General features: G+C 42.6%; 1 protein-coding gene across 1 annotated transcript in view; it reads left to right on the plus strand.

Moving 5' to 3' along the window:
- The window catches only part of LOC121597071 (1-acyl-sn-glycerol-3-phosphate acyltransferase alpha-like), a 56,675-nt gene that overhangs the window by 28,483 nt on the left and 9,321 nt on the right, over positions 1 to 18,871 (plus strand). The window contains exon 3 of the mRNA XM_041922566.1: positions 2,709 to 2,824. Within this exon, the coding sequence (XP_041778500.1) occupies positions 2,765 to 2,824 (60 nt within the window). The 5' untranslated portion in view covers positions 2,709 to 2,764. The remainder of the gene's footprint in view (positions 1 to 2,708; positions 2,825 to 18,871) is intronic.

An 18,871-nucleotide genomic window follows, 5' to 3' on the forward strand; every position in this document is an offset into this window, starting at 1 on the left:
TGTTTGGGGAGGAATCGTTTAGGACGCAATGAAGATGAGGAGGATGATATTGGAATGTTTGCTAATGCATGACGCATGGAACCCCAGCAACCCCAACAGAATGAGAGCCCACCGAGCGAATCGAAACAGGCAAATAGGTGAAAGGATGCTTGAAATTTTCACACCTTCGGGTACAGATTCTACATGCCAGTGCAGTGGTATGTGAGGACCATCAGCAAACAACTCCAACCAAACGCCAACGATCACGCCCAGGATGCAGGAGCGCGCTCGTGTAAGTGGTGGCACAAAAGTTTGCTCCATTTCGTTAGAGTATTTGATTTGATTTTCATAAGCCGGTGGGTTTGGATCGGGTAATGGGGAAGAATTTGCCGCCGCATATCACAAAAGTCCTGCTCGCATCTCGACTGGCGTCAACTGAACCGTTCCCTGCGGTGCCAAGGTGCGGTGTTGGGGTTTTATCGAGCGTTTGATTAGTTAAATAAATATCGAACCATTTACGTCCTTCGCTGTACGCAGTTTGGTTCCCTCGTTCCCTTGAGCATCCGCAATATGTGTTTCTGGCTTTTGATTGGCTTCATGTCCTTCGCAGTGTGCGAGATGTGTCTTTGGTATGTCGCAATGACGATCCCACCCCGAGGATGGTAGGATCTAAGTGTTGAGGTCAGCATTAAATTGAAACCAAGCTGACCGTTGAAGGTTAAGGGTTTTGCATTGCAGAAACCAAACGGTAGATGTAGATGGGAAGTGTAGTGTAGTGATGGGAAAATGAAGTTTTCCTCGGAATCGATTCCGGCTAACTCCGAAGTTTTCTGGAATCGATTCCGGATAGTAGGTCCAGAATCAGTTTCCGGAATTAGTTCCTGAATCGGCTCCGGAACCGGAATTAGCTCCGGATTTGGCTCCGGAATTATAATTGGTTCCGGAATCAGAATCGGTACCGGAATCGAAATTGGCTCCGAAATCAGAATTGGATTCGAAATCGGAGTCGCTTTTGGCATCTCCTTGAGAATAGACGATTGGATTACTTGTAAACGATTCATTCTCATGGAGATTCCCGGACTGATTTTGCTACTGAAACTTCTCATTGCTATTCAAGAACTGATTCTCATTGTGGCAGAGCTAATTACAATTCTGAAGTCAATTCTGATTCTGTTACCGGAACAAATTTCCATCCTTAGGTAGATTCCGATTCTGGAACCGATTCTGATTCCGGAGCCGATTCTGATTACGTAACCTATTCCGATTCCGGAATCAGCTCTGGATTAAACTCTGGAATTGGCTCTGGATTTGATTCCGGATACAGAAATGGAATCGGTTAGGTTTGATTCCGAGCTCCCACCACTAGTAGAGACAAATCGATCTGTTTCGTCGGAATTTGTGGAACCTGGAAAGGCTTTCTTGGAAGACAGAAACAGCTGTGTCGGTAAAAGCTTGTGATGGATTTGGGGTTTTGCATTTTTACCCATTGCAGCGAATGGGTGTGGAGGGACGAACCCGTCCTTAATGGTTATCCATTTCATTGGTTCGAGACATTGCTGTATCGAGGTGATTGGAACTCTGCTAGGTTTCGATTGTGTCCAGGGAGACAAAAAAATATGATGTCCAAAAGGGATGTTCATTTTCTGTTCTTTTCCGTCCGAAAATGTACCAATACAAACGATCATTGCATCCATGTGACATACACATTCATAATTGATGAGCAACCACCACCGGCTGGTGATGACGTGTGCTTTGCGCTTTTTCGGAAGATTCGACCCTTGCGGCGTTGCATCGTTTCTAATAACGTTTCAATGACAAACGATGGATTGCATAATTTATCCACTAGTTTGGATGAGGGAAGTTGCCAGCCATGTGTTTTTGGACCCCTTTTAGGGAGGTTTTCATGGTCACGCCATTTCATCATTAGCTTTCTTAGTAGAGTGAATAGTAAAGCGAGTGATACTTGTATGAAAAATATGTTTTAATCGAGTCATACGCGCTCATTGTCAAGGGTTGAGTCCAGTTTGTTGTTATTTTTTTAGTTCTTCATACTATTTGCCTCTGTGTGTATATATTTTGATGACTCGTTTATCATAACCATGATGCTTCTTTTATCCTCGTTTCCCGATTCCACAAGGGACACAAAAATTACACTCCTATCATAACACAAACTCAATCAAACATCAATGTTTTTGCATCAAGTGCGGCTCCCCCTTTTTCTATTGCAAAAACACACACACACACACAATCCCACATGATGGTCGGTTATGGCGCAACTGTTCTGCTGCATTGGCGGTAGGATGGAATGAATCGGTGAGGCAAGCGAAAAACAAACACGAGAGTGCTTGGACACACCAAATCCAATCATAGCTGGCTTAGTTGCTATGTAGAGCTCGGTCGTGAGATGCACGTGATGCCTGCGGGGGTTTCGGTTTCGGTAGTAAATCACATCAATTTGATCAGGAACGTATGAGCGGAAAAAACGTCACATTCGCTGTGGTTAAGTAAAGTGGAGAAGGTCAAGGAAAAAAAAACACATGGACAGTAAAACAAAATAAATATGTTTTCGCTATTGGGAGAGTACAACAAGTTTTCCAGGGAAGGCTCTAGGGAACGGTGGTAATAGTTCCGGGCATAGAACAAAGTGTAGAATAATGTTCTCCAACACACCAACAGCACTAAATAATTCACGTGTTTTATACGCTTTTTTGTTCATTCATCCCGGACAGGTTCCACTAACAGGCTGGCGAACCGACCGACACCATCGACCGCAGCCCGGGACGCGATGCTGGGCAAGCTGAAAATGGCGGACAAGCAGAAGTACTCGGCACAGGAGACGATACAGGTGAGAATAATTAATGGGTGGTGTATTAATTTAAACAAGCTACAGTGAACTAGAAAGAGGAACCGGGGTGCCGGGGACTGTAACGCACGCATATAATAATCGTGTCATTCCCAAGCTATCATTTATCCACCTCCACCTCCGCTTGATTTGTGTGAGAGTGTGAGAAGTCAATTCATCCCATGACAGAGCTGTAGGTCTGCCAGGAATCTCCCGTTCGCTCCCAACTCGAACCGAGCAATTGAAGCGACGAATATTAAATAGCAAACAAATGGGAACAGCGCTATTGAATCCAAATGGTGGGGTCAATTTACAAATCACCTCATCAGTTGGTTCCCCTTCTGTCAACAAACGACGTTGATGAAGGTTGACGGTGAATTGAAATTGTAAATAATTATCCGAAAATGATTCATCTCGGTTTTTGCATTCCCATGTTGGGGAGTGGGACAAAAAAGACTCCCGTTGGTGAGAGGGCAGAAGCTCAGAAACAAGGGCGCTTCTGTATACAAACAGAGTCGATGTTTCCCTTCCCGATTGTCCAATTGGCATTATTGACATTTACTGGCAGGAAAGGTAATTTCGCCCTTGAGTGCATTTAATGGGGGACTATAATTTCATATTTACTTTCAATAAGCTGTATCGAAGCGAAGGTGCATGTTTGCTGCTGATAGAGTCAGGACTTCTGTGCACAGGAAACTGGAACAGGAATAGGATCGTTGAAGGCAAAGATAAAGAGTGCAGTGCTCTGAGACGATGTCTGCATTGTAATAGAGTATTTTGCTGGAGTTGCAAGTTCGAACTGTTAGAAAGACGCACAGGTGGCATTTTTGCCCATAAGCGAACTAAGAGCTTTGTATTAGAGGTTATTTTAGCATTTTAGCTTAGCTACAAACTAAGGATGTTTGTAATAAGAATTGCATACTTTTAGGCTAATATAGCTGTAATGGTTACTTGGTGTATAAGAACGCCCAAATCTATGCATTTGACAAAACAAACAGTGCTTGTTTGAACCTCATTTGCCTGCTTACTGGACTCCATTTAACAAGGTTTGTCGCATGCACATTCTTGAGATGAACGTTTTGCTGCACTATCTGCAGCATTGCGTTTCTACTTCCGAAACGATTGGACTGCTGTAGCCTGCTGTAGCGAAACGATTGGACTGCTGTTGCCAAGTGTATAATTGCATTCTCTCCTACCGAAGAATTCGTGATCTGTTGGTTTTTCATTTCAATCCCTACAAAGAACAACGTTCCAGCGCTTTTCCGAACAGAAGTAAGGAAATGGATGGGATTTGTTCTTCTAGCCGTTTCCGTCCTTCTGGCCGCCCACATTCCACTTGACATTCAAACCTGTACCGGCAGTGAGCGAGTTTTGGGACACTCAAAAACTAACCTATTGCAGAGTTGGAGACTCCATATACTCTGTTTGCCCTTTCGGTTAGTTACCGTACCGTGCCGAGTGAACTCGAATGGCTCGAGCATCCAGTGGCATCAGTTCGAGAGTTCAAACCCCCGGTAGCGAGGGGATGTAAATTTATAGCCATGTCCCCGAAGTTGATGGTACCGGGAGTTCGCTTTCGAACGCTGCTGCCCGAGGCCGTTGAAGCGCCCTCTGGAAGGGTCAACCATCTTTTGGTGGTCGTTGTTTTGCTGCTCGCCGGAACAGGGTTTTAGTGTTTTTCTGGGTGGTGTAAATTTGTCACTCACACTACCACGCAGCCAGGGGTAGTGGTAGAGAGTTAAGTAGACAGAAAAGGCCCATCACTAGCATTGACATTCCGTTTGTAGGGGGAAAAAAACTATTGATTAGGACAAGTTTGCTGTTTTTGGCAAATTTTTCATCCTTTCGTTGTTGGTTTTTTGGTGTTGGAATGTTTTCGACGGTTGGTGTGCAGCAAAGGGGAGTGTTAAAATAAATTATGTCCCTCAATCCCACGAGAGAGCCTTCCCGCACTCTCTCTGTTGTTGGATTGATAGTGTTAATGGGTCGTTTGGTGAGATCGTTTACTATGGGAAAGCACATTACCACAGATGGAGGCGAATTCTTTGAATTAGTGGTCATTAGAATTAGTTGCTACAAATAATGACTTGTTTTCCGGTAACGAGTTGAACGTTAAGTTATGCTAAAAAGATATTGCTACTTGAATAAATAACGGCAGCTTAAAGTGTTGTGTTTATGTTACATTCTATCCAAATATTTATTGTGCACCCAAAATTTGACATATTCTTCTAGGCATCAAGGAAATTGAAAATAAATACCATAAATAACTAACAAAACCTTCACTTCCGCTGTCATTTTCAATTTGCTGCAACCGTTCTCAAAAGGCAAAATTTCTTAGGTCATGTTTGTGGAGGTTTCTTTTTCAAACTGCAACGACCAAAACCAGCGTAAAAACCGCTCCCGGCGGCCAGCAGCGATTATGAAAAGATTAAGCTCCATTTGACAGATGTGAATTTATGACTCTGGGTTTTTTTGGCTGAAGCAATGGAAGAGGAAATAGCATACAGCATTGCGAAAATATTGTTGCAATTTTGTACAGTTTTTGAGGGCCACGAAGACATAGCCCCAGAAAGCAGGCAAAGCTATGATGACGAGAAGACGAGAAAATAAATTTTCTTTTCGTTCTTCTTCGGTCGTTCCGGCGGATTTTCTTTGGCTCGCTTTTGCCCTGAAGCTTTGCAGTATGAAGTGACAAACGGATGTTTTTTCGCCCCGTCGACCCCCTTTTGGTTGTTCCGTATCCTTCCGATATGCCTGTCCGTATCCGAGCTCACCTGAAGTTGACCCGGACGGCCGTGTGACAGCCCGTAAGCCTGTGTGAATGGAGACGAATGATCTAGACGACGGTATGTGTCTCAAATTTTCCCTTCCTTCGCCGTTCATACATGCAGTGTGTGTGTTTTTTTTTCCTTAGAGGAGCTACGGTTTGTTTATACATTGAATTTAAATTGCCTTCATTGTCCTTTGCCCTCGACGCGATGAGGAAAGCTGCATCGTGCGGTGCGGGGAACAGGCGAATGTTTTTCCTTGTTTCATCCCACTCGTTCAACCCCAAGTACAGGGTAAATCTCGGGAGGTTGGTGGAAAATGCGAAATACCGTGCATCGCATTGCAAGCGACGAACCGGGGCTCGCAGAGAAAGCGACGCAACCTGAACGGCAAAGCTAAACTGCTGAACGATGTACAGTGTTTTTCCTCTGCGTTGGCACAGCGTGGAAGCGGCAGGAAGAGCGGAAAGTGAAAATTTCAACCCAATATTTCATCGTTCGTATCCTGAGTTTGGAGGGAAAACTTCCTCTAGGCATCAATTTACTCCCTCCGCTGACAGCACTGCCCCGGGAAGCATGGAAATAAATAAATTAGCTACATATATTATGCATTTATGTGGAACGGAGGGAAAAAGGGACAACACCTCACAAACCATCGGAAAAGGTTCGGGGATACTTGGGATGATGATTACTCCCCAAAAGCAAAACTGGCTTAAGTGGTGGGATGGTGTAGTATATGTAACAAAAATCTGTCAAGAAAAAGTATCGACTTTTAAAGTGTAAGTCAACGTGTTCCATCTCGGGATGTTTCGTGGAAAAGTGTTGGTCAGCTACTGATCCGTTTTCTGTCACCAAGGCAGCGAGTGTCACCAAGAAATGAATTGAAAAATAACCGTAAAAGGCTGCTCCATTAGGCGCTAGGGCAGAGGATTTGCTGAAGCAAGTAGATTTAAATACAAATGGGTAGCTTTTTTCCTTCGCATGGAATGTTTTCCACTATCAAAGAAGGAGTATGGAACATTGAGGTACGTCGCTAAAGCTAAGCACATTACGGAAACAGAAACATGGAGACAAAACATCGATCGATTCCGGTTCCGGATACAACAAAAAGAGATTCAACGTGGCGTTGTACATTTGCTGACACGATAAAGTTAAACTTCAGACAATGTTTCCTTCTCACTGACGTTTTGGAGTAGCTTTGTTTCGGTTTTTTGTGCCGGGAGCAAGTTAAGGATACACATATTTGTATTGTTTCGCTAATAAGCGGATGTTAATGCCTTAATAAGGTGTATTTGTGTTTGAATTGCATGCATTTAGGCGTTTCTATTTTTTTTAAAAGCGCCTTAAAGTATGCCATGAAGACTATATTGTGTTAAATATGACATAAAATCTACTTATCTCATTTAATAATCTCTTTGTCGCCTGGGATGTATTGAAAAACTTTCAAGCTCCAACAACTTCTACACCTCGCTGAATTGATCCAGTTACGCGTTGACGCAAATGTTGCTGGCGGTTCTCGAGAAATTATCCCGTTTTCCTTAACATGCAACGTGACAATGGAATGGCTGGAAAATTTGAAAAGACACAAAGCCATGTCAGAGGTACATAGTTTTGGAAATTGACTCCATTCCTGCTGAGAAGTACACTTGTTACATCTCCTCTGAACTGCGAAATGAGGATCTCCCACTGGGGCAAAGAAAACACGCAGCATTATTCAAGATCCATAACATTTGCATAGTAATGAAGTTTAAAAATTTGAGCAACAACCGTTGCAAGCGGATGGCGATGACGATGATGATGGGAAAGCTCTCATGCTCTGGGTAGAACGTTCGGAATGATGGCTGCGTTGTTTGGGAAGAAGATGTAATGCCCGTTGGCCCGTCAATTGTGTTGTGTTCGACTTTCCATCCGGGGAGGAAATGTAAACAAATTCGTGTGCAGACCCGTCTTGCTTATTTTGCTGAACGATTATTTTCGCCAGCGTTTGTCGGTGTATGATTAGCATCAATAAGAAATTATGAAGTTACTGTTCCAGCTGAACGAATATCCAGTGTGGAAGATTGGCAGGGTAGCTCCAAATTTGTTGTGTAATCTTGGTTTTGGGGTTGTTTACGAAACCTTGGTTTACCTTAAATTGCATAAAACTTCACGATAAATTGATCTCTCTGTCTTTTTCTGGTTTGGCTGAAACTGTGAAGAATGGTAAATGAATGCTAATCACTCCCCAGTAGAGCACCCACAGGTGGGATCAAGAATGTGCGGTAAAGATAGAGCTACGCTTCATTTTCATGCCAACGTTTGTGCTTGAGAATGAAAAGCGGAGATTAGTCCCGTAGTTGAGTCCATTATCGCGCTGGGTGACATGCTGAAGGTGTCCTAAGTAGGGATCACAAAGATCAAATCCCACGATCCCTTTTTGCTGGTGACGTTGGTTTAATGTATAACCCTAGGTTTTGAGGTTACTTTTAGGTCTGTTTGGGATGGAACGGACTAGATGAACCGTGGTTCTGTTAATGGAATTTCTTTCTGCACCGTCATTAATTGGTGTTTGCTTTTTAGTTGAAAGTCAACATTTTTGGGTTGTTTTGTTGAGTCAATGTAGTCAAGTTTACGCAGCTTATTTGAAGACTCCGGGATTAGTTGAAGATATTTAGTTCTTTTCAAGTATTCCAGTCGCAATAATACGTTTATTCTATATTTTGTGGTTTATTAAATAGCAAAAATGATCCTTATAAGACCAATAAGTTTTCAGAATTGCATACATTTAGGCGATTTTATATGTAAATTACAGATGCAATGTTATACCTTTCGCAGCAAACTATATTATAATGATTACAATTGTACAAACTTGCCGAAAATGTACCTTGAATAAATCATCAAGCTCAGTTTTCTTGATTGGATAATGTTTCGTATGGAACGAGCTCCTCTTCTAGAACTCAACCGAAACAAAACGAATAATAAAACATACCTCCCGTTACCTGTGCTCACCACGCCTAGCAGCGTTTCTAATCTTAAGCAAACAGCTCTTGATTACGCATATCGTGATTACAATTAATTACGCCCCTTTCCTTCTAATGACTAAATTGCTCCAAAGCAATCGCTTTCGTTCGCGCGTGCCCGGCGGAAAGAACCACCTCGTTCGACGAAACGGTTCCCTCCAGCTCTTCATTTACTACCGTTTCTCGTGGCGGCTGTTGGGCTGGTGGGAGCGGAAAACGTATAAGTGGGTATGAAATTGCATCAGCTACAACAGCAACGACACGAAGCATGATGTATCCCGTTACGGGTAAAAGCATCTCAATTTGTGACAACGTCAGCGAACCACGTCAGCCACGCTTGCCCAATTACCCACACAGCTAGTGTGTTGTGTTTGCCAGAAAGGCTTGTTTTACGACGAGCCCGTGCGCGCTTTTCTTTCATCGAGATAAGCAATTCACCTCAATTGCTTATCTTTCAGTTCGCTCCGCCTGAAGGACTGAAGGACTACACACACACACGCTTGCACTTACGAGGCTCCTTGCGGGCTTACCACTTTTGTAATTGAATTAAAAGATGTAATCTCTTTCCGGGCCCGGGTTTTGTTTGGGTTGGTTGGTTTGTGTTTGTTAACTTCATGGCGCTGCTGTTCAAGCTTTGCATGAATGTTGTCCCTTTTCTTAGTGAAATTTTAAAGTACACTCCACTTGCTGCGTTGGACAACTTTACCGGTGACAGGCAAATTGCACAGCCAGTCGAAATTTAGCTCATTTTCATGTAGACGTCTGTGATATAGCGTGCTGCAGTTAGGCAAAACGGTTCACTTTCTCACTCTTTTCCATCCCTACAATGTCTTCGTGAGCGTTGTTTTTTTTTTGTCGAACATTTAAAGTCACTTTTCCGTGGGTGATTCCGAGCAAAGGAAGCAGGAAGCCTTTCCCTGTCTTTGCTCTAAAGTATACCAGAGCGAAGTGGAAGTAGCAATGTCTTCTAAACTTTCAGTTGTAAATCGGCACACAGCCTGGAGGAAACCACAAACGCATAAACATACACCGTACTGAAGGGGAAGGTAGGGACGGTAACACAGAGACGATTCAGTTGCGTTGTAAGTATCGCAAAACTGTAGCAGAAGCTGCAAGGGCAATGAGATGTTGGGTAGGTTTCCCAACAAGGATACATTTTGTGAGGAACTAATTTATTTCTCCACTGGAAGTGGTCTTGCGACGATGAAGTCGGATGGCGTGTTGGTGTCGCGTAAGATGCTGCTGCTTTCAGGTTTGTTGCCGGTGGAATTTCTGGGCAGATGGCACCACTGTAGGTCGAAGTCCTACGGTTGCATATTATCGAAATAATGACTCCATTTTCTTGTTGCCGAGGGGACCTTTTTGTTGGGAAGATCCTTTCCCAGGTTTGCTTTGGAAAAATCGTGCCCATTAGCGTTTGAGAGCAGGTAGCAGGAAAATTGAGCAAGACAAGTGTAGGCACCAATGAATCTTTGCAAGAAGAACAGTCTCCAAGAAACTATTACTACTGAAAACAATTGAGCGCACTGAGAGCTACCTGGCCGGGGTTTCAGCTTCTAGTTCAGGCGCAGGTGTTGTTAGAATAACATTAGACAACTGGAAGGAGACTAATTTCTATTTGGGTAGTGTCACTAGAAACGTTATGATGACATGAAAATGAGTGTGTATATATCACCGGAAAGAGGAAAAAAATCCAACATTAAAACAACTCGAACCTTTTCCGGCAGCTTCTAGCGTCCCTTTTTCGATGAGGCTCTCGCGTAAATGACAGTACGAATCATCATAAAATAATTGCAAACATTCTTTTTCACGTGTTTTTCACCGTTGGAAAGCTGGTGGAAAGCAGGAGGTACTTCACCGGAAAGTGAGCTGCCACCTATTCACCAGCAAAAATGGGGTTGCTTTGGGTTAGCTCCCACGAGAGTACACAGTCGGGCGGGAAAATTATAGGAAATATGACTCGCAACTCGAATGCAAAAGGGAGGGCTTTTGTTGGCACTGTTTTCCGAGCAAAAAACACTCTCACCTTTACTTTGCCCATGCTAAACTTCCCTTTTAGCGCGGGAGAAAGGTTAGGCTACGCTTGTTCCAATGTAGCTCCCCGAGTTTCTCGTAACGGGTGAGCCGGGCATGTAGAAAGCGACGCTTTTAGTGAGTGTGTTTTTTATTATTATATTTTTGCACGACATGTCTTTTATTGGGTGGAAAGTGGATGTGCGCAACAACCCGTGGAGGAAACAAAAGTATCGCCGGGAAAAGTGTTGTGCGACGAGAAGAGTGGTGTTGCGCTAGTGAGCTGGAAAAGAGCGGACAAATTCGAGGCTTGAAACTGGTGGCATGCCTACTCCCACCTAACCCTTTACCGAGTACAACGCTTTTAGGTGCTGGAGGGACAAGGGCTTTGTTTCGTGTTAGGTTGCTAATAAAACCGGTACCGATCGGTGTTTGGGCTGCGAGTTTGAGATGGTTTGGGTTGTATTGCCTTATGATCAAGCACGCTTTTATGTTTGTGTGCGCTATAGAAAAACCAGCTCCTCCACAGTCACGTCCTCATGGGGCCATGGGGTTGGTGGTAGACGGAAAGGTTGTACAGTACCAGTTTTAATTAAACCCGAGTGTTCCAGCGCACTCATATTTGGGTTATGAACACGGCAAAATTACGGACAAAGTTTTACCCGGGAAAGCTTTTTGGAAAAGTGGTGTGAATAAAAAAAGAGGTAATGCACTGAAAAATGGCAAGCACTCGCAATGGTTGCCGACGAGTTGAAACTAATTTGTGCGGGTTAAAGTTAAGGGGCTTAATCAAAAGTTTAACACACACACATGGGTCGATCTGCAATGGGTAGAGTTAGCGTGTACTGGAGTTAAAAATTGAATTGAACGTTGTTACTATTGCGAATGATTCAACGAAAAGGAGTGGAGTGCGCTATACGTGCGTTGACGCCTAAATGTAGACTATGCGACCATAATATTAAATGATAGTTTTTTATAAATAAATGTTAATAGCTTAAAAATGGCTGTGTTGTATGAACATTATTCAACCATTGATTTTTCGCTGAGCTCTTACTTCTTGGGAATATTCTTATTGAATTATCAAATGTTATGATTTATCGGCTACTAGCCTGAAAAATATAGTCTACATTTAGGCGCATTTATTAAGTACAAAATTACCAGTAACTAGTAATATGGAATATCCATCACATTGAGTGATTTTTTAAATGAAACCATCATTTTTCACATCTCAAACCTTAACGCAGGGATCACTGCGCTGAATAATGCATCACGAAACTGCACCCTCCGGTCGAGTTGGCGATAAAATATTAACCACTGACAAAGTACATCGTACCAAACTGCTGGTGGTGGATTCACTTGCCCAAGGGGCTAGTTAAGAGTTGGGCAGGTTGTGTATGTTTCTTTTTCAATCCATCCCAAAATTCTCCACCGTCAGTTTAAGTTGAGAAGCACTTGCGCGTGCAGCGATTATATATTATTCAAAATAGTGAAAAGAACGCGAAAACTCGACATGATGCTTCTGCTAGTGCTGCTGCTGCTGCTGCTACTACACACAAGCAATAAGAGCGCTTCACTTGAGTGTCTGAGGGTTTTCTCGGTGCAGAAGTAATGCAAATTCGATTATCCTTCGTGGGAAAGTGTTCGACCGGTTAGTGTCTGAGTGGTAAATGGTGAAAATCACTTTTGCTTTTTTTTACGAAGCAGAAAAAGCGAAAAAAAGCAGTACAAGACACCCCCATTGCGTCTAGTTGGTGTTTGATAAGATGATGTTCTATTTGGTTCTTTCATGTTTTTTTTGCTTTCGCTTCAAAGGCACTTGGCTTTTTTGCGCTCTACCACCAACAGTACATCCTTGCGGCGAGTAAACATAAATAAAGTTAGCAATTCATCATAAATCTTGACCAAACAAAACACCAAAAACCGAGGGATGCTTTTGATGATTAAGAAGTGCCGAACAGGGGCAAGGTTGCAGGCAAAGAGGCGGCAAAGAAAATTCCTGAGGAAATTGGAAATGTTTTTTTTTTGCTTGTGGCAACCCCTCGCCACAAATGAAGTAAATAGCATGACTAGCAGTCTAGGAGCGATAATGTGGTAAAGCTGCATGAAAACAGAAGTTTATAAAAAAATGGTTTGCAAGAAAACAACATGAAACACAAAATATGAAGAGTATAAAAATGTAATGATCAGCTCGACGCTGGTAATGTAGCAGATGATTTTTTCATTTTTGTGTGAAATATCGTTCCCTTCTTAAGTTTGAGTCCAGATTTCTAATGGAGAAAAATGGGCCTATGCTTTGGTTTTTGCAGCTGGAACACAGAATCAACGGTGAGGGGTGGGTGATTGTTAATGGCAAAATGTAATCTGACCGGGTGAGGCTTTTTTACAGCTTAAGAAGAAACAAAAAAAGAACAGAAGCGTAAATTAAGAGGAAATTAATCATGAGTTTATTTAACCACAAGGATGTATCTATTCCCCCCAAAGAATGGTGCAAGTTGGGGCAGCAGAGCTTGAGTTTTCTTTTTGTTGACGTGGGATAATGTATTGTTGGAGGCAAGATGAATGTTTGAATACTTCTAGATGCTTTGCCTGGTTTTTACCCACTGAAAGTTTGATGAAGTGATGTTTACGATTGTAAGAGCAGTGTTTAATATTGTTTGAAAATATTAAACATTCACGCAGCCAAAAACTTTCTTAGATACCTTTGGAGTTAATTTGCTTTTGCAAGCTTTCACTCTACAATAGCACTGCAACACTGCTCACTCCACCCTGTGAAAAGTGAATCATCAAAGGGTAAAAAGTGTAGAGAAAATTAAATTTTACATCACCTACAGCAATTCGACTGACGAAGTTACATACAGCCAGCGAGTTAAAGGAAATCTGTGGAGTAAGTTTGCAGCACTAGCCCTGAAGTCGTATACCTGATAGAGCGTCAAACCAAAAGTGAAGTGATTTTGTAGAATAACGTCCTTCAGTTGGCCATTTTGTGGAAACTTTTGTTTGCTTGAAAGCACAATGAGAAACAAGTAAGAATTGTTTGAAGTTTGATTAGTCCTGGTATGGTAGAATTTCCCACTAAATGTTGTACCAAAGACTTTTATCGCTTAAATTTATTGTACTAACGTATTGCATAAACTTCGATAAATGAAATGGGAATTTTATGACATAGTTTAAAATAATTTGCATTAGTACAACGGGTTGCATACTTTATGGCGAACAAGCTACAACCATAGTAAAAAGCGTGTTACAGTCATTGTGCACCAAATCTTGTCCTGTTACCTTAAACCGATCGAATGTCAGTCCCTATTAATTGAATCGACGATGTGCATTTGACTCCATCCACAGTATGGCAGCCTTTTTGATTCCATGCCAAGCACGCACTTGACATTGTGTAGACATCGACATGCTACATTCCACAATTTTGGTCACTTCATTCCAGATGAAGCTATAAAAGCATGCATAGTATGCGCCGCCACTCTGGTTGATTCTCTTTAGAAAACCTTGTTCGATTTTAATTGATGCGATTCCATCCTTCAACGGTATTCAATTGATGCGTTTGAAACATAATCTACTTATTGTCGGTCAATATTTATGCAACTTGAGGTACGTTGGCTCCAAACGTCAGCGGGGATTTTTGAGAGAATACACTCGACCGATGAAAACGTAGCATGGCAAATCATCCGATACTGTGCGGTAGCGGCCCGGCAGCTACTAGAAAGCTATTATGTATCAAAAGACCTTCGTGTGCGGGCACGATAGATGGCAGTAGATGCTCGGGCTGTTGTAACGAAGGCAAAGCTGTAATTTACTTTACATTGCAATTGAAATTTATGAACGAGAAGGAGAATTTTTGCTACCAAGAGCTACATCCAGTGCTGCCAGCACAGCTTAGAACCAGAAGGATAAACCGATGTCCTTCGGAAGGATCAAGCGGTTGAAGTGGTTCGTATTTCGTACGTTCATGATGCAGTGACGCGGCGCTCTGGTCCGTGTCTTTGTGACTTTCTCTCTCTCTGTCGGGTGGATTGGTAAAGCAAAGCTGCATGATTTAATTAGGCGGAAAATTTATTGAAATGCTGCTGCAGATGTCCTTCTGATTGAGTTGAGTGAGTCAGCGCGTGGTAGTGATGGTTTTGTGTGAGTGAGATTTATGAGGTCATTTGGGAAATTGTGTATGATGAGAGTGAGCATCTCTGTTCTGCTGTTGAAGGCAAACGTTTTGTACAATTTATTGAGCTATTGGGTAAGTTTTCTGTCTAGTATATTTAATTTAAATTATAAAACAATAAAATAATGTACCTTCAGCTCTTGATATACATTTTGCCAGGCGGATTGCATAAATCTAGGCTCAAAAATTTATGTCGTTTGCATTACAGACATACTTTGGCCATTCTTTTCTCTTTTAACCAATTACTAAAGGTTGAAAAATTACCCTTTCTTTCAAAAAGCAAAACTCATTTAGATTACAAACTGTGTACCAATTATAGCGTGATTAAGCAAATCGAGCTTTACTCTTACCCAGCTGAGACTTTTCATTGTTGTTGCTGGGGAGAAAAAAGATTGTCCTATTGACAAATTACTTAGCTTGTTCGTTGATAATAGCAATTGTAATTGTAGTTGCTTTCTCTCTCTCGTTCTTGGATTCACGCTGTATCAGCTCCCTGTAGTAGCTATTTTTCCCTTTGCGCAAAGGAAGTAAGGAACACCAATCCCCTTGTTTGAAAGTTGGCCCATTTTTCCGCATCGACAGGTGCAGTGGCGCAAATGACCACCACGGACCAATGGCCGGTCCTGCTCGAGTGATGTGGAAACAAAGACAGTATGGTTTAGTATTCATCCGGTGCGTTCCCACTTTCGCCTGGCTTCATTTTCGGTACCTTCGCTTTAATTGGCCACCGGATGGGATGAAACTCGGGCAAGCGAGAAGGTGGTTATATTTCTTTTATTACATTTCGCTCCGTCCACTTTGTGTTGATTATCCTGGCCTGGGGTTTTCTTTCCAACATTGACGAAAGTGGGGAGCAGGACACTGAGTATGCGAACACCAGCGAAAACGCTTTCTGCTGCTGTAACTATGACATGCATAATTAATTAAATAATTAAGACCTTTGGGAGGGTAAAAGAACAAGTGAAATGGCGGGGAAATGGCACGGAAGGAGGCATCATTTTCTTTCCAGTGTTTTAATTTATGTTGATGCCGGCTACTACTGTAGGAGAGAAAGTGTACAAGGATAAGGTTTCAGTGAAATGATTGAAGCACACAAACACTTTGGATAGATTTGTTTGGGGTGAATATCACCCCCTTCACACACACACGGTTTCCTAAAGTAATGGAACGGATTAATCGGTTGGTTTGCGGCATACCAAAGCATACTGGTAGAATTTCAACGAACACGGAAAGATGAGACTAGAGTAAGCTACAAAGAAAGTGCAAAGAAAATCCAGTAAAAATTATCATCAGCATTTTTGCAAAGCACTTCAGAGGGGCAGGACAGAGTAGTTGTAAATTGAAATGTTTACCACCAGCTTCCTGTTTGAGGAGCTTGCTTCCGCCGACTGTTTTTGAGCGCCCGGTTATGAATCGCATGAAATTATAACACTCAACGCACCAGGAAGTATACCAGCGAGAGAGAGACCAGTTTACATAGGTTTACCCACCCGTCAAATCCAATAACCACAACGCACCATGCCGGCCGTATTCGTATGGTCACGCGGTTGACGGCATTTCCCGGACCGGGGCCATGAATGGGGTTTAAATATTTTTCATTCCACTTAAGAGGATCCCGTAAATTGTGCTCATCGTGCTTCCGGGATGTAACGCAAAGGCAACCGAACGGCAAGGATACATTCTGTCTGATAATAATCTCTATTAAAAATACAATGAACCGGGGCAAAAAAGGGGGGGAGTTCAACTGGCCAAAAAACTGGGAACGAGCACAGTTGAAACAGTAAGAGAAGGAGAGAGATTTTACTGTGAATGATAATGCAGGGGCTCTGCACAGTATACGGGAATTTGCGCAGAAAAAATAAAGTAATAATTTGACAACAAATAATATAAGTGTTTTAATCAAAAGCTGCATCCTTCAACAGAAAAGCGGTTGAACAGATCGATAAACATAAAAAATATCACGAATTGCATACGGGAGTTGAATCGTTCCAGCGCCTAAATACATGCAATTTGTAGAGAAAAAACTTGTTTGTTACATTTATTTGAGTATACACTTTATTTTTATCTCATTTTGATGGTGGAATTGATACAAAATTTCATATTTAAGATCCCTGCAATACTAAAAAGTGGCTTAGAACTACACTCACACACATGTGAGCACTCGACCGTCCCGAATATGCCCTATGCTGCCAAATCCCTGCGAATTCTTGGGTATCAACGATGGATTAAAATTTTCCAATTCCTGCCTCCTGTAAGCTATGCGTCTCCCCCAAGCAGTTTAGCAGCAAACCACAACACTGTACGAAACGAAAAATGTGAGCCAGTAATAGTCCAACCATGAAATGGAAGTAGAAATTGGTAGTGAAAATAAACTCCCGCTCGCTATGGCTTCCGCAGTGCGTGGGATGACATTTTCCGGGGCGCCCCCAAAAAGTGACCAAGAACGAAGGGAAAGGGTTTTGGAAGCAAAGTGTTTGAAAAGTTAATTTGATCATGGTATTATGAATAAAATTAAATCATAAAGTAACACCCGAACCCGTTCATATGGCGTTGGTAAGGATTCGCAAATTACAGGGACGGCGACAATGCTGAGGTTGTCTTGTCTGCCGAGGGTTGTATCGTTGGACAATAAGATCCGGTCCGAAAATCGACTAAACTGGACAATGACATGCAAAAGGATTAAAGTCCTCTTAAAGGATAGCTTTTTGGTGTTGAATACGTTCCAAATATTGGTACCAGAAAGCATATGGCAACCGGTACAAACCCATTCAACGTCATCCCCATATCACCATGGATACAACAGCGTTACGTCAATCTGTACCAATCTATGGCAGAATCAACTTGACTGAAGGATTAATTTCATCCATTCGTTCCAATCAACCGAACGCCGAACGGTTTATGGGTTGAAAGGTAGCAAACCCGATATGATTGATTGCTTTGCGGCCACAGCACCACGAGGTGTGATTAGTGAGCAAACGTGAATTCATTCACTCTGGTAGCTGCCAAAAGAGAGGCCGCGTAAGAGGTAGACCCTTGAGATGGGTTTTATTTGCAGCAAACAACGGCGTGTCGGCAAAAAGAGGCTGGCCAATGCTGGTGTCCTGTTATCTATTTTCTTCTGCTTTTTTTATTCCTCCCAACAGTCCGGTAAACGGCCAGTTTAATTTAATCCCATCAGCACCAAACGATGATGGTGGATGGAGCGAACCACGTGAACCACGGTGTTTATTCGGTTTCCAGTTTCTTCCTTTATTTTGTTCACGGGTTTCAGGGTTTAATAAGAATGCCCTGTGTACAGTCGTGGTGTGCGACGACTGTGGAAAGATACTCGTTTTGCAAAAGCACGAGAAAACAATCGCCCTTACTGATGCCTACTGTGTGGTGGTGCCCGATAATACGTACAGAAACTATTCCAGCACGTTGCTTCAATTGCTCTCCTGAGGGGAAAAAGGGGTTTCGTTGTGAGGTTGGCATCGAAGCACGTCCTTTTTTCCGGTCCTTTCTGCAGGCTTGTTTCTTTGTTTCTTGCGCCCAGCTATGTCCATTCTCGGGGGGCTCATTTTCTTGTACCGGGCCCAGTACGTTTGCAACAGGAAAATGGGGACGTGTTTATCTGCTGTAAAGCATGCGAGGAAAGAGAACCTTTGAGGATGGGTTGAAGTTAGACAATAAACAGAAAATTATTGCCACTTTTTCCGTTTTGTTTTGCTGTTTTTTTGGATGTCCCAGCCATGGCTGTGTTTCTCATTGCTTGCTTTTTCCTTTGCAATTCATTTGATTGGCAAGGTGATAGTTTGGTTCATGGCCTTTTGCACACACTGCCTGCGACTCAAGTTGAACGTTTTTCTTCGCTTCAAACTCATCCATCTACCGAGATCAGAATCAGTCTTGGTAAATTGTTTCTTTCCTTCAAGCATCCGTTTTCGAGGCTACTAAAAGGAACTGTCTTCCTCATCAAATTCTCCTATTGCCTGATTGCTAGCTGGTTGTGCTGTGCTGTGGTTGTGGCAAAACGCCACGGGTGAGATGGTATCGTTCCTGTGCAGTCGATCTAGCGCCAAAAGGCACTAACTGTAAGAAGGTAGCTTGAGCGTTGATTCATTAA

The sequence above is a fragment of the Anopheles merus genome, chromosome 3R, assembly GCF_017562075.2.
Source record: "Anopheles merus strain MAF chromosome 3R, AmerM5.1, whole genome shotgun sequence".
In the NCBI taxonomy this organism is placed as follows: Eukaryota; Metazoa; Arthropoda; class Insecta; order Diptera; family Culicidae; genus Anopheles; species Anopheles merus.